Source organism: Lissotriton helveticus, chromosome 12 (assembly GCF_964261635.1).
Source record: "Lissotriton helveticus chromosome 12, aLisHel1.1, whole genome shotgun sequence".
Taxonomy (NCBI): Eukaryota; Metazoa; Chordata; class Amphibia; order Caudata; family Salamandridae; genus Lissotriton; species Lissotriton helveticus.
In genome coordinates this window covers 881308287-881334871 of record NC_136073.1, presented here as the reverse complement: position 1 = coordinate 881334871, position 26585 = coordinate 881308287, and the positions used below count along the sequence as shown (strand labels likewise).

The 26585-nt window shown below is 43.3% G+C and overlaps 1 protein-coding gene across 1 annotated transcript in view; it reads left to right on the top strand.

Annotated features, from left to right (window-relative positions):
* Positions 1–26585, top strand: part of LOC144798188 (uncharacterized) — a 233882-nt gene that overhangs the window by 200068 nt on the left and 7229 nt on the right. Inside the window, exon 6 of the mRNA XM_078668936.1 lies at positions 22457–22621. Within this exon, the coding sequence (XP_078525062.1) occupies positions 22457–22621 (165 nt within the window). The remainder of the gene's footprint in view (positions 1–22456; positions 22622–26585) is intronic.

The following is a 26585-nucleotide window of genomic DNA, read 5'->3' as shown; positions in this document are numbered from 1 at the left end:
AAGCGAAGGGGCAAATGACCATAAGGGGGAATAGTAGATCCTCGCTGACCCCCTAGGTTTGATGTGGAGGTTTTAAAAGGGCCCCGCGGGGCAAAAAAAAAAAATAATAATAATAATCGAACGGCTGAATGGATTTGCACGAAACTTGGCAAAATTGTAGGGACTGGTAGCCCGATGTGCCTTTGCTAGGTCTCAATATATGTGCTCCAGTGGATTTTGAGAAATTAACGTTCAAAAAAAGATATATATCTGTAACAGCGCTCCGCTTCGCGTAACGGAGGTTTGCGAAGCGGATTGGTCATTCTGTCACTGGGCTATAGTTGGGCTACATCTGGCTGATATTTGGGCTACATTTGTTTTTTTGTGTGTCTGGCGGCCATCTTTGGGCTACATTGAGCTACATTGGGCTTCATTGGGCTACATTGGGCTACATTTGGGCTCCAACATATATATAGGCCAATGTAGCCCAATATATATTTTTCAAAGTTAATTTTCGTAAAAACCACTGGAGCATATATCTTGAGACATAGCAAAGGCACATCGGGCTACCAGTCCCTACAATTTTGCCAAGTTTCGTGCAAATCCATTCAGCCGTTCGAGCTAAAAGTGAGTCCAACCGCCCTATGGAAATGAAGGAAATGAATGGGTAATTTGTAATTAGCAAATAGCTAATCGCAAACTAGGAATGGTAAAGAATCGCTATTTATTCCTTAAAGTTCGCTATTTAGGAAATGCAAAAAACTTTGATGATACATATGGCGGTTCATCTCTAACAAGATAAGAAGCATAGGGATACATTTATGATGACTGGCGCATCACCAGGGATGTGTTAGTCATTCTGTGCCGCTGTTCCGTCACCTATGGTGTGCTGCATTTACAATGCGGCGCATCATGGGGCAAAAACAGCACAGATGCGTGATGTATCTGTGCCGTAAAGGTGGCGCATGGCTGGAGTTGTATCGCAAGTGTGATGAAGCTCCAGCAAGGGTCGGGGGTGCCCCTGTCGCAGGGTTTCTGTTCTCACACAGAACTGTGGACAGAGGATTGGAACCTCAGCGAATTAGGGTGTCCCAAAACTCACGTTAGTAATCAAAAACTCCTTAGCAAGCTAGGTACAGTGTCACATTGGATATAACAAACTCTCAATGTTTAGACAATCCAGAATATGAATTTATAGTACCTCAGGATACGTGGAACTCATGAACAGTCGGTCGTTATATATTTCTTAGAAACCAGAACATGGAGTTAAGAAGAACACATGTGTATTTGAAATGTTTATTTACTAATGCCGTCTTCTGAGGCGTAGTATCTTAGATTATACAAGTACACATATTATCAGTAGCAAAATTACCAGCATAGTCAGTAGTACATAAAAAGCGAATGGTGACAGTATGTTAACATGCTGTAAATGAATAAGAGTTAGCAACACTTATAAGCAGCCGCGGGCCGTGGAGGGAGTTACGGTGAGGCAGGGAGGCGGGGAGGGGGAGAAGCAGGGTGGAGAATACAAGTACACATATTATCAGTAGCAAAATTACCAGCATAGTTACTAGTACATAAAAAGCGAATGGTGACAGTATGTTAACATGCTGTAAATGAATAAGAGTTAGCAACACTTATAAGCAGCCGCGGGCCGTGGAGGGAGTTACGGTGGGGCAGGGAGGCGGGGAGGGGGAGGGGCAAGGTAGAGAGGGCTCCACCCTGCTTCTCCACCTCCCCGCCTCCCTGCCTCACCGTAACTCCCTCCACGGCCCGCGGCTGCTTATATCTCACCCTCCCTAATACACATATTATATTATTTGCTAAGAAGGTCTCTTTGTGTTGGTTTAGGGCGTGCCCATACTTTAGTGTCTTAGATTTGAAGGAATCACATCAGCATACACCAGCTCTCTCTTCATGTGAACCGCATCAACTGTTGTGTATGTGTGTTCGGCAAAGCAATATAAAACTCGCCTCATGCCCAGAATTGGCAGAAGTTGCACTTATGTTATGAGTATGAAGTCGTGGAGATCAGACCTCATAACAATTCTGTATCGTGTTGTTCTTGAAACTTTAGCACTCGCTGTACAGATATAGTTTAACAAGCAAAGCAGATAGTAGAGCAATAACATATTATTCTCATGTAAACCACGATGAACTACTAGGTGGAAAGCTAAAGCAACAACTAAGTGTCGTGTGCAGAAGTTGCAAAAAAGGAAAAATGGCGTTTAAACCGGTAATGAGCCCATGCTAACTTAACACGGTGTAAAGATATCCAGGACCTAGATGACACCTCCCCATGATCCGGAAACGAACTGAATAAGATAATAGAAGTGCCATCTCATGAGAGTAGATTGCAAGTTTATATGTGGACGGTCCGCAAGGTAAAGCATTAAAAACTAGGAAAATTTAATGCTAAAGAAAAATAAAACAGCAAAGTACTTTATCGAGTCTTAAGCCAATAGGCAAGGTAAATAATAAAAACTTGACAAATAAGTCAATGAATTGTCAATGAAATGCTAGTACTCAGCATATCAAACATGAAAAAGGTCTATGACATAACTGTGTATGCAAAATAAGCTGCAACAGCCTCCAATAGGAAGTCACCGTCTTCATCCGAAAACAGTTCAGCCATCCAATTTAAAAGCGGAAAAGAACATACGTGCTCTCCCAGCACCGGATCCTCTATCACCATCAGAGGACAGCTCGGTGGGTTTTCAAGAAAGCTCTGTTCCAAGAAAGACTGTGCTGCCGCCAGTAAATTCCAGGGACCAAGTAGTCCATGCATCAATGCCACAGCCATAATCCTTTCGCCAGGACAAACCAACTCGTGAGTAATGATAGGAGTCATCAGCTGATTAAAGTCGACGTCAGGAGAAACCGGTCCGCAGAGACACAAATCAATGGCCCAATCGAAATCACAGGTCAGGCAGTGAAATACAGGCTGGACACAGGTGAAGTAGGAGAATCGAAAAGATAATCCATATGCCGTGCTTAATATCGCCAACGGCATTGTGCCATAATATTCTAGCATGCGATTGCGGAACAGTGTCAGCATCTGCAGGGTGGGAGGTTGCATAGGAGGGACATCCATATTTAAAAATGTAAAAAAGCACAAGAGCGTCCGCTGGTAATGCAAGTAAAAATGCCAATCCACGAAGCAGAGTGGAGAAAATATAATGAAAGGAAGCAGGGATGACTCCAAAGATTTTCTCAAATGAAGTCACGAGACCACTGGTAACAACTTTAAAAAAGTGCGCCAGGGCCTTTGTGGAGGATGCGTTAAAGATAGTCGGAACGATCTTGCTGAAATTGAAAGGCAAATCTTAATTGAAAAGGGTCTGCACCTCTGTACGGGTGTTCGCTATGTGAAGCACGAAAGTTTCACGGGCCGAACTCAAGGCCACCTCTCTCTGAGACAAAAGAGCTCTTATTCTTGCCATGCCGTTGAAATCTGTCCCAAGGTTGGTATTTGTGGCCAGATTGAAAACTCCCTATGTTCATGTGTGGGAGGAAATAGAACATTTCTGCAGCAAATAACCCGTTCACTTACTGTTACGATAAAAGGAATACTTTTAATTAACTCAGAACAATCTTCATTATTGAGCATCAAATAACTACCATTTTCCAACAACTTGAACGTGGGGATGATAGCAGGAACTGGCGTGCCTTGCAACACGCAAGCCATATTTGGTCGGTGTTTGTTGCATGAACCGTGTAACTGTATGTGCCTACACATTAGTGAATGATCTGGCGTCTCAGTGCATTCCTCTCCATTCAGATAAACTTCTTGATCATCTTTGAAACATCTGTATGTGTATGGAAGCGACCAGACCTCATGAAGAAAAGCACTACCTAAAGGTTCATAACGACCTATTGGTATATATTTCATACAATTTGAAAACTTATATAAAGCAAAAGGCAGCGTTATTAAACCGTCGATAAGGCACGTTGCCAAAAAACCCGCAATCCTCTGCTGATGATGTCACTGAGCATGTCATGAATGATGTAATATGTGACATCATCAGCAGTGGATTACGGGTAATAGTATCTCTAGTTTACTCCCCTATAGCTGTCTTTCTTTTAACATAAGTGTCTGTTTCCTTCCCTTATACTTACTGTTTTTGGTTCGCTTCCGGTTCGCGTACCGGCGAGCGAACTGGGAAGCGAACTAAGAGAAATAGAGGTTGGCACAGTTCCAAATATTGTACCAATTTTTTAATAACGGGGAGGTAGTTCTGAAAAGAACTTTTTTTTTAATTGTTTTTGTTGTTTTATATTTTTTTTATTATTTTTCGGAACATTTTTTTACTTTTTTTGAATTTTTCTGAACAGTTTTATTTTTTTGGGGTTTTTCTTGGAGGGGGCAATGAAAACGATTCATTGTAAAGGGCTCAACAGGAGCAACAAAACAAAAAAAGAAGTATTTATTATTTTGGGCGTTTCGTACAAACTTGCATATGATAGTCAATAGCTCTGTTGATCAGAGTGATGCTTCTTTCTCCGTAGGAAATTAATCCATCGCAAAATACGCAGATGTGTTTTACTTCACCAAATTTCATTTGTATATTTGGCACCATCTCCCTGCCCTCTGGTCCCGTTACTTCCGGTACAACAGATCTTCTGGCCATAATAGGGAGATTATCTAGGTCGTTCCGAAACTGTGCAGCACTGTAGTTGTTAGGATGCCACCTAGTCATATGGCGATGCATTGTGTAGTTTCCGAAACTGTATTTTTTCTCGGTTCCTCTGGACAGTCTATCTTGACATATAAGGCAAGTTACGTATCTTGCATTTACTTTTTTCTGACCTTTGGGAATTTAAAAAAATTGCCAAATGAAGTTTTCTTTCCGGTGAGACGTCTTGGGCTGCTCAGGCAAAAACTGCCTCTCTTCGTGCTCGTCGTCCTGTTCCTCTTCTTCCTCTTCTTGTTGAATTATAACTTGAGCAGGTGGTCCACTCTTCCTTGGATGTGGTGGAGGTGGTGGGGAAGCACCAGCTGAAGCTACTAAAGAAGCCATTGCTCAGTGATCACAAAGGGTCTTTCTCTCACAATGATGAAAGTCAGAGTGAGGAAAGAAGGAGGGATTTTCATCATTTGGGAAAAACAAGAGTTCTCAACCAATCAAAAGTGTTCATTTTAGATTATATGACCTAGTCTTACATCATTAGGAAACCAAAAGTGAAATGAACCAATGAAAAGTGTTATTACCAAGTCACATGACTTGCTGTGTTTACGTTAAGCGCTTTGCAGGGCCTCACGGTTTGCTTCCAGAAACCTGCGCTTTGCGACTCGCTTCGCGTACCAGTTCGCTAACGTAGCACGTCATATGACGTATCACGCGACAACGTGGAACGTCATGCGGACGGGAGGCGTCACGATGTTGTTTTCTAACGCGGCACTTGCGGTAAAGAAACGTTTACCGGCTCGCGGTCTATTTCGCGGCATCAAGGTCAGCTAACGGGAAGCTTCCCGATTCGCGAAGCGGGAACGTAGAAAAAAAAATATTTTAAAAAAAAATTATTCATAAACATATAAAATATATTTTTGGATTTAAAGAAGAATACATTTTACAGCTACAGATATTAGCTGTTAAAAAACCAATGAAATTCACAGAAAAAAACATAGGTTATAGACCATATATAGTTAGGAATTAGCATTTACAAAACCTTGAAAATTCACTGAAAAAACCATAGGTTATAGACCATATATAGTTAGGAATTAGCATTTAGAAAACCTTATTTTACTCACACAAAACCATTGAAATTCCATATATAGTTAGTTGCACTAACTATATATCGCGCACCCGCAATCCACTGCTGATGATGTCACATATTACATCATTCATGACATGGTCAGTGACATCACTGATGACATCACTGATGACATCTCAAATGACATCACTGATGATATCTCATTTGACATCAATGGTCACATCAATGATGATATCATTAATGTGACAATACAATGCATCTCCTCACACTTTAATATAACCTCTGTTACACCCAGTGTTAAATACAGAGTATAATTTTTGAAACCATTGACACACCAATACTAGTTACTACATACGCACTCACTGATTCCTACGTCTACACACACATTCACTCATTCACCCATACAATCATTCATACATACAATCACTCATCTTTACAACACTATCATATGCACTCATACACCTATACAGACACTCACACTCTGCCACTCATCCATGGAGTTACTCACACACCTAGTCAGTCCTGTAAAGAATCAATCACAGTTCCATTTTCTAATCTACACAGTTAAACATAGAGTACCTTACATTTTCAAACATATACTAACACATACTTACTCTCTTATAGAATCACTGATACAAGTACACATTGATCTGCACAGAGTCACACACCTCCCAGCCAGCCATACACACACTCAGTCTCCCATACAAATACTTGTGCAACCAATCAATAACCCATATAGCTACTTATATAGCTACTGATCAACACATGCAGCAGCTTGCACAACAACAGACATGCTGATGCACACTTTCAGACAGTTTAGTCACTAACCCGTGCATTTAGTAAGACGCATTTAATCACTCACTCATACAGTCAATCACGCACCTACTAAAACCTTCATTCAGACACTTATACATCCACTCATTCTTCAATATGTAAAACATATTTAAACTTTACAGAAACACATAATCACTGGATGTTGTCATCAGTGATGTCATTTGAGATGTCATCAGTGATGTCATCAGTGATGTCACTGACCATGTCATGAATGATGTAATATGTGACATCATCAGCAGTGGATTGCGGGTGCGCGATATATAGTTAGTGCAACTAACTATATATGGAATTTCAATGGATTGTGTGAGTAAAATAAGGTTTTCTAAATGCTAATTCCTAACTATATATGGTCTATAACCTATGGTTTTTTCAGTGAATATATATATATATATATATATATATATATTACCTACTGGCGATAGCCAGTAGGTATATATAGTTAGGATTTTTTTCCTATGGGATTTTTGAAAATTCTATGTCGAATAACTTTGGCGTTTGAGGACAGAATTGGCTGAAATTTTCAGGAAAATTGAACATTTTGTTTCTGAGCAGCCCCTGAAAATTTGGGGGGGGTTCGTCAAGGGAGGGCCAAGAAAAAAGGGGGGTCCCAAAACGTGTTTTTCCCATGCAATTTTCCATAGGGCGGTTGGCCTCACTTTTAGCCTGAACGGCTGAATGGATTTACACCAAACTTGGCAAAATTGTAGGGACTGGTAGCCCGATGTGCCTTTGCTATGTCTCAAGATATAGGCTCCAGTGGTTTTTACGAAAATTAACTTTGAAAAATATATATTGGGCTACATTGGGCTATATATATGTTGGAGCCCAAATGTAGCCCAATGTAGCCCAATGTAGCCCAAAGATGGCCACCAGAGACAAAAAAAAACAAATGTAGCCCAAATATCAGCCAGATGTAGCCCAACTATAGCCCAATGACAGAATGTCCCAGAGTGTTCTAAAGAACAACTAGAGTGCTAACAGTCCTACTTATTACAAAGGTATGGCACACCTAAAGCCATCTTGATTGGAATAAAGTGGTAACTCTTAAAACATTTAATTTAAAAAGGAACAAAATGAGGGGGTTCATTTTGCCATAGAAAGTATGATTAGCGAATATATGACGAAATCCCGCATACCATCAGTCCGCAAAAAAAATCCCGCACGTACTATTAGGCCGCAAATTAAAATAACGAAAACTTTTAGAACAAATATGCCTTTAGCATACACTAAACAACTAAACTACCCTAAACCCTAAAACACTACCCCCAGCATGACCCTACACTACACAAACACTACAACACTACCCTAAACCCTAAAACACTACCCCCAGCATGACCCTACACTACACAACTACACAACTATTTTTACAACAAAGTCAATGATATTTATGCTGTCTTTGCCAACTGTGTAAAAATGCAACAAAACACTGCTCCTGAGATGGCGAGCCCCTCCATGGCTGGCCCTTCTTTTTCTCAGTTTAAGGAGGTCTCTATCAATCAGGTCAGGGATATTTTGTCATCCATCAAATCAGGCTCTGCCCTTGATCCCTGCCCTTTTAAAGTATTGCTTCCAGTCTCAGAAGTACTGCTCCCAGCAATCACTACCATCTGTAACACTATGATTAACACAGGAGTTTACCCCTCCGATCTAAAAAAGACACTACTAAAGCCGCTGCTGAAAAAACAAAACCTAGATAGGAACGAGCTTAAAAATTACCGACCTATTGCCAATCTGCCTATTTTGGCTAAAGTTGTCGGGAAGGCCCTAAATATTCAACTGTCAGCCTTTATAGAAACCCACCATCTACTGGATGACTCCCAGTTTGGTTTTCGCCTAAATCATGGGACAGAGACGGCCCTGATTAAGGCTACAGAAGACATCAGAACCATTCGCGACGCGGGTGGCACAGCAGTCTTGATACTGCTGGACCTGTCAGCGGCGTTCGACACGGTCGATCATGCTATATTGATCGACCGTGTCGAAGCACTGGGGATTAGACGCAAGGCTAGGACTCTCCTGGCTTCCTTCCTTGCCGAAAGAACTCAGGTGGTCACCATAGGGTCTTTTCAGTCCACCACCCTGTCCTTGCCGTGCGGAGTACCCCAAGGCTCATCTCTGAGTCCGACACTCTTTAACATATATGTGTCGGACCTTGCCAAAACCATTCGTGCTCATGGGATGAGCCTTACATCTTACGCCGACGACACCCAGTTGGTCTTAGCCATCAGAAATGACGGCCAAAAAATCGCCGATAATTTCAATATGGGCATGCAGGCCATAGGGAATTGGATGGCATCCAATTGCCTTAAATTGAACTCGGATAAGTCCGAGGTGGTCATCTTTGGAAGCTTAACCCCAGAATGGTCCTCCCGCTGGTGGCCACAGTCTATGGGTCCTCCCCCCACTCCTGTCAGCAAAGTGAGGAACCTAGGTGTCATGTTTGACGACCGTCTCACTTTTTTCCCTCATGCAAATCAGATTGCCTCCTCTGCTTTCTATAAACTACGAATCATTAAAAAAATCCTCCCTTTCCTTCCTGCTTCAGCTGGCAAAACCCTGATCACGTCCTTGGTCTTGTCCACCTTGGACTACTGTAATGCCCTATTCTTGAACTCCCAAGAAAAAGTCCTCAATAAGCTGCAAACCATTCAAAATGCTGCTGCCAGACTGCTGGGTGATATCCCCAAGTTTCAATCAGTCTCAGGAACCATCAGAGAACTTCACTGGCTTTCCATCAGGAACAGAACTAAATTTAAGGCTCTATGCATTGTCTACAAGGCGTTGCACAACCAGGGACCAGCCTTTCTCACGCAACAACTTGTCCCCTACCGGCCCACTAGGTCCCTGCGGTCCTCTAACCTCTTCCAGCTGGAAATACCCCGTACCAAACTGGTTTCATGGGGTGACAGAAGATTCCTCGTTTCGGCACCCAAGCTCTGGAATACTCTGCCACTATCCATAAAGAGCAGCCCCTCCCTGTGGTCCTTCCGAAAGCACCTCAAAACGTGGCTATTTGACCAATAATCACATCCTCCTGTAGGGCCGAATTTAGCAGATACTTAGCGCCGAGATGCCCACGGGCCTTCGCTGTGCTTTATAAGTGTTTAAAAAAAAAAAAAAAGTAAAAAAAACCAAACACTACAACACTAGCCTAAACCCTAAAACACTACCCCCAGCATGACCCTACACTACGCAAACACAACAACACTACCCAAAACCCTAAAACACTACACCCCAGCATGACCCTACACTACGCAAACACTACAACACTACCCTAAACCCTAAAACACTACCCCCAGCATGACCCTACACTACACAAACACTACAACACAACCCTAAACCCTAAAACACTACCCCCAGCATGACCCTACACTACGCAAACACTACAACACAACCCTAAAACACTACCCCCAGCATGACCCTACACTACTCAAACACTACAACACTACCCTAAACCCTAAAACACTACCCCCAGCATGACCCTACACTACGCAAACACTACAACACTACCCTAAACCCTAAAACACTACCCCCAGCATGACCCTACACTACGCAAACACTACAACACTACCCAAAACCCTAAAACACTACACCCCAGCATGACCCTACACTACGCAAACAGTACAACACTACCCTAAACCCTAAAACACTACCCCCAGCATGACCCTACACTACGCAAACACTACAACACTACCCTAAACCCTAAAACACTACCCCCAGCATGACCCTACACTACGCAAACACTACAACACTACCCTAAACCCTAAAACACTACCCCCAGCATGACCCTACACTACGCAAACACTACAACACTACCCTAAACCCTAAAACACTACCCCCAGCATGACCCTACACTACGCAAACACTACAACACTACCCTAAACCCTAAAACACTACCCCCAGCATGACCCTACACTACGCAAACACTACAACACTACCCAAAACCCTAAAACACTACCCCCAGCATGACCCTACACTACGCAAACACTACAACACTACCCAAAACCCTAAAACACTACCCCCCAGCATGACCCTACACTACGCAAACACTACAACACTACCCAAAACCCTAAAACACTACCCCCAGCATGACCCTACACTACGCAAACACTACAACACTACCCAAAACCCTAAAACACTACCCCCAGCATGACCCTACACTACGCAAACACTACAACACTACCCACAACCCTAAAACACTACACCCCAGCATGACCCTACACTACGCAAACACTACAACACTACCCTAAACCCTAAAACACTACCCCCAGCATGACCCTACACTACGCAAACACTACAACACTACCCTAAACCCTAACATACTACACCCCAGCATGACCCTACACTACGCAAACACTACAACACTACCCAAAACCCTAAAACACTACACCCCAGCATGACCCTACACTACGCAAACACTACAACACTACCCACAACCCTAAAACACTACACCCCAGCATGACCCTACACTACGCAAACACTACAACACTACCCAAAACCCTAAAACACTACCCCCAGCATGACCCTACACTACGCAAACACTACAACACTACCCTAAACCCTAACATACTACACCCCAGCATGACCCTACACTACGCAAACACTACAACACTACCCAAAACCCTAAAACACTACCCCCAGCATGACCCTACACTACGCAAACACTACAACACTATCCTAAACCCTAAAACACTACGCCCAGCATGACCCTACACTACGCTAACACTACAACACTGCCCTAAACCCTAAAACACTAGCCCCAGCATGACCCTACACTACGCAAACACTACAACACAACCCTAAACCCTAAAACACTACCCCCAGCATGACCCTACACTACGCAAACACTACAACAGTACCCTAAACCCTAAAACACTACCCCCAGCATGACCCTACACTACGCAAACACTACAACACTACCCTAAACCCTAACATACTACACCCCAGCATGACCCTACACTACGCAAACACTACAACACTACCCAAAACCCTAAAACACTACCCCCAGCATGACCCTACACTACGCAAACACTACAACACTATCCTAAACCCTAAAACACTACGCCCAGCATGACCCTACACTACGCTAACACTACAACACTGCCCTAAACCCTAAAACACTAGCCCCAGCATGACCCTACACTACGCAAACAATACAACACAACCCTAAACCCTAAAACACTACCCCCAGCATGACCCTACACTAAACAACCACCACAACTCTACACTACACTAACACAACACAACACTACACTACACAACACTACACTACACTACACAATCACTAACCCACGAAAAAATTAACACAAACCCACTTACCTCTCTCGTCATCGTGGTTTTCACAACGCAAATGCATTTACCATACATGCCTTTAAAACGTAATTCTTTGTAAAGGCATGCGCGATAAATGCACATGCGTTTTGAAAAAATGCGGGATAATGGTATGCGAGGTCAATGACCTTGCGGGATATGGTATGCGGACTGAAAGTCTGCGGGATAAAAAATGCGGGAAAATGGCTGCAAACCATGATTAGCAGCAGACTTCCCTGGTGAGCACTAGCTTTACTACAGTGATCTAATGAGCAACTAGAGTGCTAACATTCAGAATTTATGGCAAATGTGTGACACATCTGAATGCCTTCTTGATAGAACCAAAGTAAACAAGCATTGAAAATGCAATAGATCTCGCCCTCGTTTAAGTTAAAGCCATTCTGTTTGTAATGAGGTGGCTTTTTAGCTTCGCTTTTATTAGTGTTTTTAAAACTTTCATGTAAATAACATGCATATGTATGCATATATGTATATGTATGCATGCATTTATATTTATATAGATATGCAGATTATATATGTTTATATATGTATATTACCTACTGGCGATAGCCAGTGGGTATATATAGTTAGGATTTTTTCTCTATGGGATTTCTGAAAATTCTATGTCTAATAACTTTGGCGTTTGTGGACGGAATTGGCTGAAATTTTCAAGAAAATGGCACATTTTGTTTCTGAGCAGCCCCTGAAAATTTGGGGGGGTTTTGTCAAGGGGGGGGCGAGAAAAAAGGGGGGTCCCAAAACGCGTTTTTCCCATTCATTTTTCCATAGGGCGGTTGGACTCACTTTTAGCTCGAACGGCTGAATAGATTTACATGAAACTTGGCAAAATTGTAGATATGGTTTGCCCGACGTGCCTTTGCTATGTCTCAATATATGTGCTCCAGTGGATTTTGAGAAATTAACGTTTAAAAAAATATATATATCTGTGACAGCGCTCCGGTTAGCGCCCCGGTTCGCGTACCTGACGCGTAACGGAACTTCGCGAAGCGAAGCTGATTGGCTCTCCGGTGTCTGTCAACATTCTAAACAGTCCCGAGCGGCCGCCATCTTGTCTCTCGGTACGATCGAGAGACAAGATGTGGTGAAAAACGAAGGGGGAAATGAAGGAAAGGGGGCAAGGTAGACCACTCCTGACCCCCTAGGATTGATGAGGAGGATATTAAAGTGCCCCGCGGGGCAAAAAATAAAAAATTTTTTTTTTTGCGATTTTACGCCGAAGAGGCGCGTCCCGGTACGCGAACCGGGCAGCTCACCGGGCAGCTCACCGGGCAGCTAACCGGGCAGCTAACCGGCAGCGTAGCTGTCAACATTGTAAACAGTCCGGAGCGGCCGCCATCTTGTCTCTCGGTAGGTTCGAGAGACAAGATGTGGTGAAAAAAGAAGGGGGAAATGAAGGAAAGGGGGCAAGGTAAACCCCTCCTGACCCCCTAGGATTGATGAGGGGGATATTAAAGTCCCCCGCGATTTTTTGCGGTAGAGGCGCTTCCCGGTACGCGAACCGGGCAGCTAACCGGCAGCGTAACGGGAGTCCGCCATCTTGTGTTTTTGGAGCGTCCGGTTCGCGTACCGGGTAGCGTCCCGGTAAGCGTAACAAGGGGAAAACCAAGAGAAACAGTAAAAAAATATTAAGGGAATAGATTTCCAGCAAACCTGGCAAAATTGTAGGGACTGTTTGTTTGATGTGCCTTTGCAAGGCCTCAAGATATGTGCACGTGTGGATTTTGTCTAATTAAGGTTAAAAAAAATATCTATATCTGTAAGCGTGCTCCGGCACGCTTACGTTACGGGTTTTGTTTGCGCTGCAGAGCCAATACGTCACGGTTATGCGACGCGTCATGAGGCGTCTCACGTGGCTACGTGATACGTCACGTAATAAAGAATATATTTTACAGCTATATATATTAGCTTTTAAAAAACCAATGAAATTCACTGAAAAAACCATAGGTTATAGACCATATATAGTTAGGAATTTGTATTTACAAAACCTTGAAAATTCACTGAAAAAACCATAGGTTAGAGACCATATATAGTTAGCTGGACATTTTATTGACATAAAACCAATGAAATTCCATATATAGTTAGTTGCACTAACTATATATCGCGCACCCGCAATCCACTGCTGATGATGTCACATATTACATCATTCATGACATGGTCAGTGACATCACTGATGACATCACTGATGACATCTCAAATGACATCACGCGTTTCGTCGTTAGACTTTCTCAAATGCCCTAATGTTAGGGAAGTGCTTTCCAAGTCCACCATTTAACCCAGCTGGCCTCACTACGATTGGTTGACGCCTGCTGGCAAGCGTCAGGGAGCATAGCGAAACTCAGTGCTCCGAGTTTCACAGAAGGCAGTCACGATGTCAGTACTCCCCCAAGTGGGCGGTGACTGCCTCCTCTCACCTGGCGCTCGAATCCCGGTGGAAAAAGCGGCTGACCAGGAACCATCACCCACCCGCAGGGCACACTCTGTTTACCAGGAGCGACATCCAAGTGAGAGGCGCTCCCTCGTGCAGTCACGATCCAAACAGTGGGCAGGTCACAGACGTGCAATGCGGTGGTTCGGCAGCATCCCCAGTCTGTGAGGTAATACCAAAGTTTATTTGCCACTACTGCCGCCGAACAATCTTTGTTGAGTGGGGGGCCCTCTGTGTGCTGTGGCCGCACACAAACATCTCCAAACCACGTTCCCTTCCAACGGAAAGAACAAGCCACACCAGTTCAGCAGGTCAGAAACGCGCTTTAATAAGCATTTCCAGGCATGACGCGTTTCGTCGTTAGACTTTCTCAAATGCCCTAATGTTAGGGAAGTGCTTTCCAAGTCCACCATTTAACCCAGCTGGCCTCACTACGATTGGTTGACGCCTGCTGGCAAGCGTCAGGGAGCATAGCGAAACTCAGTGCTCCGAGTTTCACAGAAGGCAGTCACGATGTCAGTACTCCCCCAAGTGGGCGGTGACTGCCTCCTCTCACCTGGCGCTCGAATCCCGGTGGAAAAAGCGGCTGACCAGGAACCATCACCCACCCGCAGGGCACACTCTGTTTACCAGGAGCGACATCCAAGTGAGAGGCGCTCCCTCGTGCAGTCACGATCCAAACAGTGGGCAGGTCACAGACGTGCAATGCGGTGGTTCGGCAGCATCCCCAGTCTGTGAGGTAATACCAAAGTTTATTTGCCACTACTGCCGCCGAACAATCTTTGTTGAGTGGGGGGCCCTCTGTGTGCTGTGGCCGCACACAAACAGCTCCAAACCACGTTCCCTTCCAACGGAAAGAACAAGCCACACCAGTTCAGCAGGTCAGAAAGGCACTTTAATAAGCATTTCCAGGCATGACGCGTTTCGTCGTTAGACTTTCTCAAATGCCCTAATGTTAGGGAAGTGCTTTCCAAGTCCACCATTTAACCCAGCTGGCCTCACTACGATTGGTTGACGCCTGCTGGCAAGCGTCAGGGAGCATAGCGAAACTCAGTGCTCCGAGTTTCACAGAAGGCAGTCACGATGTCAGTACTCCCCCAAGTGGGCGGTGACTGCCTACTCTCACCTGGCGCTCGAATCCCGGTGGAAAAAGCGGCTGACCAGGAACCATCACCCACCCGCAGGGCACACTCTGTTTACCAGGAGCGACATCCAAGTGAGAGGCGCTCCCTCGTGCAGTCACGATCCAAACAGTGGGCAGGTCACAGACGTGCAATGCGGTGGTTCGGCAGCATCCCCAGTCTGTGAGGTAACACCAAAGTTTATTTGCCACTACTGCCGCCGAACAATCTTTGTTGAGTGGGGGGCCCTCTGTGTGCTGTGGCCGCACACAAACATCTCCAAACCACGTTCCCTTCCAACGGAAAGAACAAGCCACACCAGTTCAGCAGGTCAGAAACGCGCTTTAATAAGCATTTCCAGGCATGACGCGTTTCGTCGTTAGACTTTCTCAAATGCCCTAATGTTAGGGAAGTGCTTTCCAAGTCCACCATTTAACCCAGCTGGCCTCACTACGATTGGTTGACGCCTGCTGGCAAGCGTCAGGGAGCATAGCGAAACTCAGTGCTCCGAGTTTCACAGAAGGCAGTCACGATGTCAGTACTCCCCCAAGTGGGCGGTGACTGCCTCCTCTCACCTGGCGCTCGAATCCCGGTGGAAAAAGCGGCTGACCAGGAACCATCACCCACCCGCAGGGCACACTCTGTTTACCAGGAGCGACATCCAAGTGAGAGGCGCTCCCTCGTGCAGTCACGATCCAAACAGTGGGCAGGTCACAGACGTGCAATGCGGTGGTTCGGCAGCATCCCCAGTCTGTGAGGTAATACCAAAGTTTATTTGCCACTACTGCCGCCGAACAATCTTTGTTGAGTGGGGGGGCCCTCTGTGTGCTGTGGCCGCACACAAACATCTCCAAACCACGTTCCCTTCCAATGGAAAGAACAAGCCACACCAGTTCAGCAGGTCAGAAACGCGCTTTAATAAGCATTTCCAGGCATGACGCGTTTCGTCGTTAGACTTTCTCAAATGCCCTAATGTTAGGGAAGTGCTTTCCAAGTCCACCATTTAACCCAGCTGGCCTCACTACGATTGGTTGACGCCTGCTGGCAAGCGTCAGGGAGCATAGCGAAACAATATATATATATATTGCAACAAAATCCTTCAACTCTTCAATAGCGAATGTTGGGGCACTCAATACTGGAACCAAGTGGTTTTTATTCACAGGTAATCCTCAAAAACACATACGGTCTCACAGGACGCATTTTGGCATCAAGCCTTCATCAACTAATGAATCACCCTTTTGGGAGCGTATTTATGTCGTCATACACTTTGCAGGGATGAGTAATTCATAGACTTAGAAGGTATAAGAAAATGATTATAAGACCACTTTACAATCCTGCCCAAGTGGGCTGAGTAAATAATAAATGTTATAACATAAAATGCAATGCAATAAAATAAAAGCAAATAGACATCCGTAGAGCAATCCTAGTTTGGCAATTCTGCCCAAGTGGGCACGATAACAAATGTCAGCTATGCTTCCTCAAAGATACGTGTCAATCTTACTAGACATTCTAGCAGGTAGCTCAAAGCCCAATAGGGCATTTTCTTCACTTGAAGCTCTATGTTCTTCTTGTCTACTCTGAATGCACTGGCATTTTTTAAAATCTGCAAAAGTAAAACACATAATAAGACATTTGTTAGTTGACCATCATCAACCTAAATTCAGAATTATTTTAAAAACATTGTACTCCTAAAAAGAAAGAGTTAGACACTGCTAACAGTTTCAGTCAGTCACAATCTCGTCCATAAGTTTGCACATTTCAAAATAACAGTTTATAACAGTAGTAAGGTCGGAGATGCACATACAATTCGTCATCAGCATTTAGCCCTTTTGGTGCCTTGCTGTTGAATGCCAAGATATATTTAGATTCAAGTATCCAGAGTGTGTGTGTGTGTGTGAATATGTACATATAAATATATATATTCGACAATGTTCCTGTGCGCCAATGCACGGCGAGGGAAAACCAGGTGAGGACCTCCAAAGTCACCTCCAACACTCGTAGCAATCAGGACACAATAGCAATTATCGAGTGAAAAGCAGAGTAAAAATGTATTCACGAAGAAAATAAAGACCTAATGTCAATCCATGACGCGTTTCGCTCCACAAGGGAGCTTGGTCACATGATACGCCCCAGAATGCATTACCAATTTATAGTAAACACCAAAATAGGTCAAAAGCAATTTAAAGACACACCTCAGAAGTGAAAAAAAAAAAAAAAAACATACTATTAAAAAAGCGCCACTCACGATGAACTACATAATGTACAGAGGCCGATTAATATATAGAAGAACTCCAACAAATAAATGTTGTCGTACAAATAGCAATGAAGTTAAGACAAGTGTCAAAACAAAGCAATCTGGAAGAATAAAATGATACAGAATGACGACAAGTGTCATGAAATAAGTGTACATTCAATACTGTAATCACCATTCTAAAATAGATACTAATTCATTCTCCAAAGAGCATTTGCTAAAACATTTTCTCAAAGAAAGCTCATTTATATAAGCAAAGGAAATTTTTCATACCAAAAATCAACCAAGTTTGTATATATGTTCAACGAGACGCTACGTTGGTCTTATACAAGAAAAAGTGCATAAGTGCTATGTACATCAGAGATATTAATTACGTGATTTAAAAAATAAAGTGAAAATATATTGAAACAAATTACGTGTATACAGCTTAGGAGACAGCAATAAAGAGAACACATTTCATTTCCTAATTAGTGGCAACATGATTATATGCAAAAACACAAACAATATTGTTATTGATTAAGTATTCCTCAAATGATCAATTAGAAAATGAGAGAACATGAAAAAAAAAATGTTGAAAAAATGAATACACATTAATGCATCAATAACAAACGGAGAAACTATCATGTAAACAAAACAATACCTCTAATGATCAAGCTAGAAGTCATACATCTTTTAAAAGATGCAAGTAGTTCTTGTTCAGCATTTCAAAGTTACTTAAAGCTTGAAAAGGAAGATACAAAAAAGACCTATGTGTTGTAATTAGAGGAAATTGTGTAAGTCTTTTGTTAGATTTAATCCATTAGGGGCTCTGGTATCAAGAGATAGAATGAAGTGGGATTCTTTCTGTCTTAATAATCTTTCGCGGTTCCCACCCCGTCCGGGATTTGGAACCGAGTATAAGACAGTGTATTCAAGGTCCTTTAGTTGGTTGGTATGAACGGCCTTGAAGTGTCTCGCGACCGGGTAGTTGGAATCAGAGTTCACAATCGCCCTTATGTGCTACAAAATCCGTTTATGCACAGGGAGTTTAGTACTCCCTATGAATTCAAGATTGCAGGTACACCTCAGTTTGTAAACAACAAACTCCGACCTGCATGATAGATATGCTTGAATTGGGATTTTAACCTCACTAAATGCTGTTACATAGTGGGTACTGTTTTTCGCAAAGGTGCAGGCATGGCAAGAACTACATTTAAAGAATCCCTTTTTACTGAGCCAGGACTTTTTAGAGAGAACCTCAGGCATAGGTCTGTCTAGGGCATCCCGCATAGAGGGTGCCCTCCTATATGTAATTGATGGTGTGCTGGGCAGAATAGGTCCCAAGATATTGTCAGTCAAGACAATGGGCCATTCCGCACAGATAATACGGCGAATGGTCCTTTCTTGGGCACAAAAGGTGGTAACTAATCTGACTGAGCATTCAATGGTGGTCTTAATGGGATCCTTAGGGGTAAGTAGATTTTCCCGATCAAGTGACTTTTCTTTACTTAGAGCTTGATCCAGGATTCTCTTGGTGTAACCCCTGTTCCGGAATCGTTCTACTGATTCAGCTAGGCAAGTATCAGCTGTTGCCCTATCACTACATATCCGACAAATCCAGGTAAACTCCCCATACGGGATACTGTTAATTGTATGAATAGGATGGGCACTCCAGGCATGCAAAATTGAATTGCCCGCTGTAGATTTACGATGAAGGCGGGTCAGCTCATCGTTTTCTATATTCAGCTGTACATCCAAAAATTCTGCCAACTTGGTGTTAATGTTGGCAGTAAATCTAAGATTGAGTTCATTGGTGTTGATTTCATTTACAAATGCCAAGGTCTCATCAGTAGACCCCCTCCAGATTATGCAAACATCGTCGATGTAACGCCAGTAATGAGCAATATGCGGCTGCCAATGTTTGTGTGCGGCACAGAGCACGTGCCATAGGTTACACACCAGTTATAGTTAGGAATTAGCATTTAAAAAACCTTTGAAATTCACTGAAAAAACCATAGGTTTCACACCAGTTATAGTTAGCTGGAAATTTTACTCACATAAAACCATTGAAATTCCCACGTTATAGTTAGTTGGACCCACTATAACTTGCACGTCTGCAATGCACTGCTGATGAGGTCACATATTACATCACTCATGCATATATTTAAATATTTAAACATTACTCGCTAATATATGTATTCACTAAGATACACTTAATAAGCCAGTAAACCAATCAATTTTTTTTTTAAAACACTGTCATGAGTGATGTAATATGTGACGTCATCAGCAGTGCATTGCAGACGTGCAAGTTATAGTGAGTCCAACTAACTATAACGTGGGAATTTCAATGGTTTTATGCGAGTAAAATTTACAGCTAACTATAACTGGTGTGAAACCTATGGTTTTTTCAGTGAATATATATATATATATAATATTTGTTCCTTTACATGATGTATTTATTTTTTATTTAAGTGGTTTACTATGGAGTGATTGTGGTCCAAGAGCATTAGAGTTTTGACTAATGATAACACAAACCATTACCTTTACTATCAAGAGTAGAAACCAGCCATAGCCCTTGAACTTAGGTGGGGCTTAGAGAGAGGAATAGAACATTGAGCTCTCTGACTCAAATAAAGTGTCTTTGAAACAGGAGGATTAGTAAGTTCTTTATTATCTTATGGTATATTATATTAGCTACCATTTCTAATGTGCATTGAGGGTCTCTATGTGCAAAGAATGTGGAAGGTAACAAGCTAGCAGTATATAAGAAAGAAATATCTTGTGAGAACAGCTGAGTTTTCAAGTTCTTTCTAAAGTTAGACCGATAATGCTCTCAATGAAGGAACAGCGGCAGTAAGTTCCAGAGTTTTGAGACACCTTAAGAAAAAGTTACCCTCCAGACCTGCTCTTACAAATTCTACGGTCTGCAAGAAAATTCCTCTTAAACAAATAGAGGAACTTCAGTGGGTAGTTTTTATCAAATATGTTTTTCTTAAGAATGCAAGTCCATTGCCGAAGAGCACCTTATGCACCAAGCACAGTACCTTGAACTGAATTCTCTGTCTTATAGGAAGCCAATTCAGGTTTTTAAGATTGATTTTGCCTTTGTCTACCTAGCAAGACCACCCATTAACCTTGCTGCCACATTTTTAAGTAGTTTATTCACTCTTCCATAGTCACTAGGCCTAAGCATAGTCCAGACGTGAGCCAATAAAAAGGTCTAACTGCAAAGAATATACTCCACTGAATTAGAGATGACAAATTACATTTGGAATCAACATTTTACCGCATTATAGGGATGTAGTGGCCCAGTGTGGTTGGTCAAGATGAATCACATATCAATACCCCTATTTACAACGAAGACCTTTGTTTTATTTGCATTGAATTTCAATTTGTTGTGCACCAGCCATTTCCAGATAAAGGATTCAGTGCTAGACCCTGCACAGCCATCATTGTCTAATCTGAATTATAACTCTGTGTCTTCAGGGTACATAATTGCTGTGACCCCCGTTTGCGGTAGTGCATAGGCCAGCGGTATTATAGATACTTAACAGATGTGGGGACAGCGCTGATGCTCAACGAACACCAAAATGGAGTGGAGACAGCTAAGAGTTATAAAAGAAGGAGCATTTTCTAAATTTGGTGGAAGTGATTTCCATGTTGTTGTTTCCCTGTTGGAAAGACCTTTCTGACTCACAGAGTATCTTTCGCGACTCATAAGGTATGTTCAGTGCATTGGAACTTGTGCTTTTGCGGTTGCATAGCCTCTGATTTTGCAGATCACAGGATTTGTATCTGCAAAAGCACTTTGTACAACTGGGGACAGAATCTTGGATAAACCAAAACAGATGCCAGTACTGAAACTCACTTGTGAATTATTCCATCAACGGTACCAGAGCTAATTTGTCAAAGGTGCCATGAAACTTTCATTTCTCAAGAATTTTTATTTTTCAAGCTTTTGCTTATTTTTCAATAGACATATGAAAATACAAACAGATAATACATGACATAAATATCATACAAACATTCCAGCTTTTCTTTCATCCAATCATTCATTCCTGACACATACCCAGCAGAAATTAATGTTTCATGGCACCTTTGACAGATCAGCTCTGGTACCGTTGATGGAATAATTCACAAGTGAATACTGGCATCTGTTTTGGTTTATTTGATATTGACTCAGCCTTTCTGAGTAGAGTCAAGGCCCTTTGTTGATCCTAGAACTTGGATGGCACAGGGTTAATCAGATACAATTCAAGCTTTTCCTCTTATTATGTAAACCAGTGTATATACGCATGGTAGAACTCTGGCTGGACTCCACAGGAATTCATTTGTGCTGTTGGATGGCACCAGCTTTTGTCATTCACACTGTGTTGAAATGGAGAACAGAGAAGAGTTTGGATTTGTGAGAAATTCCCAGGTTCCTTACCCTTGATGAGGTTGATAGAGGAGAAACAAGGTCTGGATCCTTTTGAAGGATGGAAAAGGGCAGTAGAGGTCAAAACCCTTCATAAATTCTCTCCCTTTGCATGAAATAGTTCTGCCTGTTTTTGCTGAACTCCATAATGCCAGTTGCAAGAATGCCGGCTTCAAATATCGACTTTTCCAATCCTGAGTTACTATTTAAAATATGAAATGTGTACTGTAATGTCAAAACACGCATAGACTAATTATATATCGAGATAGCTAACCTAAATCTTTGGGAGGCGCATTACTCCATATCTGCTTATTACTCCGGTGTTCAGTATAAATTACATTTTTGACAATGAGAACAAAGTTACTACTCATATGTAATTTATGTGTTTACAACTACACTCCTAGCTGGAAGTCCACTCTCCCACATCTGGGTCTCTGATTGGTTACATCACCAAGAACTGGGGGGCCTTCTCGATCAGCTTCTCCATCCTGAACAACGCCAAGGAGGAGGTGCTGCGGGTCGTGGGTCCAGGCTTCGGAAGGGGTGGCTTCAAAGATGTCAACTTTGAGGTATGGTTACGGGGTGGTATCTATCGATCATATATCTCCAATGACACGTCCAGTGGTAATCATGAAGTTCGGAGAGAAGCCTTCTGTTATCTAAACATTATAATTAAAAGTCATGTGCTAACCATAGAGTTTAAACAGCTGTGATAACCATAGAGTTCGAAGAGCTGTGATAACCATGGAGTTTAAAGAGCTGTGAAAAACATAGAGTTTAACCTGAAGCTCTGTTCTGAGTAGAATGAGATGAGAAACCCAACACCAAGTCTATAGTACTCCAGAAAGAGCTTGTCAACTCCTACAATGTCCATATATTCCAAATAGTCTGCTTCAAACCATATGTGAACACACAGAGTTACAAAGCACTGGTATTGTGCGATATCGCATTACTATACACATGCTTGAGTAATATTGAGGCAACAAACAAATTTATGTGCAGTGTTGTCATCCGACAAAATTATGTGCAATATCCAGGACATCATCGAACAAGGGTGTGGACAATAAACACACATACACTATGTTTGGAAGCAGAATAGAAAGTAAAGGCTGATAACATGTTGGAATGTTCCACTGTATCTCTCTACGAAAAAGCCAAGAGGGGAGACTGGATGGTAACACATTGGAATGCACCGCTTTATCAGCATTGAAACATGCCAAGGAAATACTGCCTGATAACACATTGGAATACAGAACTGTGTCTGTGCAATTCACAAAGTGAACTTACTCTTGTGAATAATTTACACATGCAATTTACTCGTGCACTTCAACGTAAATTCTGTACTTTTGGCTATTTGAAAATCAGAGGGTAAAGTTATTCGAAAGTGTAGACTTACATGTCTCTACCCCAACTGAGGATTCTCACTATAGTAAAGCATAGGGAAAAGTTGAAAAAAAAATGTTTATTTAACTAGAAAACAGTTAGTAAGAATATTTTTATTTAAACATTCATGTAAATTAATTATATTTTATTTAAAATGGAGGACAAAATAAACTGCATTACAGCACTATAAACTTAAATCTTAAAACAATTAGGCTGAAGAGAAGCAAACCCAAACGGCGATACAGAACAGGTTCTGGCCGGTGCTCATCAGATCTAGAAGAAGCATCCTAACAATAATCCTGCCTATTAATGCTCTAAAGAATCAGGGTCACATTTGCAGGCGATTTATCAGCCCACTTACTCCGCATAGACCTCCAGATGGCATGGAAGTTCAGCCACATACATCCTCCTGCCCAGGACACCTTGCATTGTTGGTTAAAGTTATATGGGTGTTCTGGGTACCTTTGGTGGAGGCGCCCTGGGTCCCTGTGTGAGGGGGCTGATGGTATCCTCCGCCACGACAGATGGTCCTTCTTTCAGGCAGTTCGGGTGGAGGGTGAGGGGAGTGTTTTTTTAAAGTTATTATGTTTGCATTTTTTTTTGTTCTTGCACGCGAGTTCCCGTCCCGATCCCACCGTTTTAATCATAGCACGGGCAGGTCTTGGGGGTGGATGACAACCGAATGGAATGATCCCACGCTCGGGGATTTGACCATAGTCTCGTGGAATGTCAGGGGTCTACTTAATTAAGTGAAGAGTGGTGCCATTCTTCGCCAAGCCCAACGCTATGGGGCCGACATTCTCTTTCTGCAAGAGACACATTTGATGGGCACTAAAGCTCCCTGTGTCTCTAGATTTAGATACCACACTGTATATCATGAAGGGTTCACCAGGGGATCTCTTGGGACTGCTATTGTTATACACCACCGCATCCCCTTTGTACAAACCAAACACTTCCTGGATCCCAGCGATCGCTATGTCTTGCTGTTGAGGACACTTTATGGGTAACACCTACATCTAGGAAGCATCTATGCCCCCCACCTTTGGGCACCACCTTTGTCGAACGGCTAACCCATTTGTGGGGAGAACTCTCAGACGACTTAACGCTTCTGGGAGGAGACTGGAATGATACCATAACAGTAAAGGATAGAGCCCATACATCAGGGCACGATCCCCCGGTAGCCAGATCTAAGCTCAATTCATTAGCAACTACACTGGGCTGGTCAGACGTTTGGCGCGAATATCACCCCTCCAAGCTAGGCTACACATACATGTCCACTGTTCATAAATCTTTGTCCCATCTGGATTACCTGTTCGTCCCACCTGGATACGTTCATGGGGTCTCCAGTATGTCACACCTTCCCAGAGTTCTCTCTGACCATTCCCCAATCCCGTGCCTGCTCTGAGTACACTCCTACCAACCCCCATTCAGGTGGAGGATGTTTCCCAGGCACCTAAGTGACACGTAGTATCTGGAGACTTTGTCTCTACCGGTCTCGGACTATTTTGTACATAATGGAACATCGACTCCCTCTAAGTGTACTTTATGGGACGTCATGAAGTCTACTATCCGTGGGGTAGATATTAGTTTCTGCGCCATGACTAAACGTAAATGATTGGTGCAACTAGTGGAGTTAGAGGACCACCAGAGAGCCCTGGAGGCACAGTGCCTCACCGATCCAAATCCCGCTCTTAAACAGTCCTTACTGCAGGCACAACAGTCCCTACAGCGCCATCTTATGGGTGAGGCCAAATAAATTTGGCTGGCATCGCAGCACAGAATCTACAGAATGGGGAGACAAATCTAGCAAAATGCTCCATAGCTTATGCCAAGCAGAAAAGTCCCCTACCAGCGTTGCGGTGCTTCGCGACAATGGCGACGCCTTGTGCTCGGCTCCTGAAATGGTGGCCGCTGAGTTTGCACGCTATTTCTCTTTGCTATATGCGAGCCAAGAGCAAATATCGGAGGCCTATTTCAACGCATTTTTTGCGAGATATTCACCCTCGCAGACTTACAGACTCTGCACAGGACCAGCTCGATGCTCCCATAACAGTGGACGAGCTTGGTGCCGCATTGGCGGCCATACATCCTGGTCGGGCTTCTGGACCAAATGGCTTTCCAATGGAGTTCCTCAGACCGCACATGAATATACTGGGCCCACGCCTGCTCGATGCCATACAGGAGGCAGCCAACAAGTTCCAACTCCATTTAGAGTGGCGGCATGCAGAGATAGTCCTTTTCTTAAAACCAGGGCTCCACCAGAAGGCTCCGCATCATACAGACCTATCTCACTTATCAACTTTGAGCCGAAGCTTCTGGGCAAAGCCCACGCTGACCACCTTAGATCCTGTATACTAGATTTGATTCACCCGGATCAGTCTGGGTTTATGCCCCATTGCTCCACATGCCATATTATCAGATGCATCCATAATGCTATGGCTAGAGCCCCAGAGCATGGATGCCCGGCAGCTTTACTGCTCGCAGACATCGTCAAGGCGTTCGACTCTCTTTGCTGGGCGTACCTTTTTTGACTCTTAGAAGCTGTTAATTTTGGCCTACGCTTCCTAACCTATGTACGCCTCCTCTTTACAGGGCTAACCGCCTCGATTCGAATAGCTGGACATCGCTCTGCCCCATTCCCAATATATTGTGTTACGCGGCAGGGCTGCCCCTTATCGCCATTATTGTTCGCCCTCACAATGGAACCTCTGGCACTGAGGTTACGTGGTGATCCGGTGCTCAGGGGCTCTGACTGGGATACATTTCAATGTGACCACATTGCACTACATGCGTACAACGTCCTATTCTTTATGAGAGACCCATGGGTCTCAGGGCCCCACATTCTACAGATCCTGCTTGTATTTGGTCAACCAACTGGGCTTCACACGAACCCCACTGTACTATTACAGGTATGCGGACACCAGGGCCTTGAGAAGTGGGCTGAGCAGTTGTCACGCGCTACCACTGGCTTTAAGTACTTCGGCATCTCTATGTCGCCCTGCTCACAGACCTCATGGACTCGTAACATCAATCCTCTCCTTAAAAGCCTTAAAGACGAGTTTGGTCCTCTCTTCCCCTCTCATGATATGGGCGATCTGCAATTTTTAAAATGGTTTCCCTACCCAGAATACTCAATAGGCTTCAGAATTT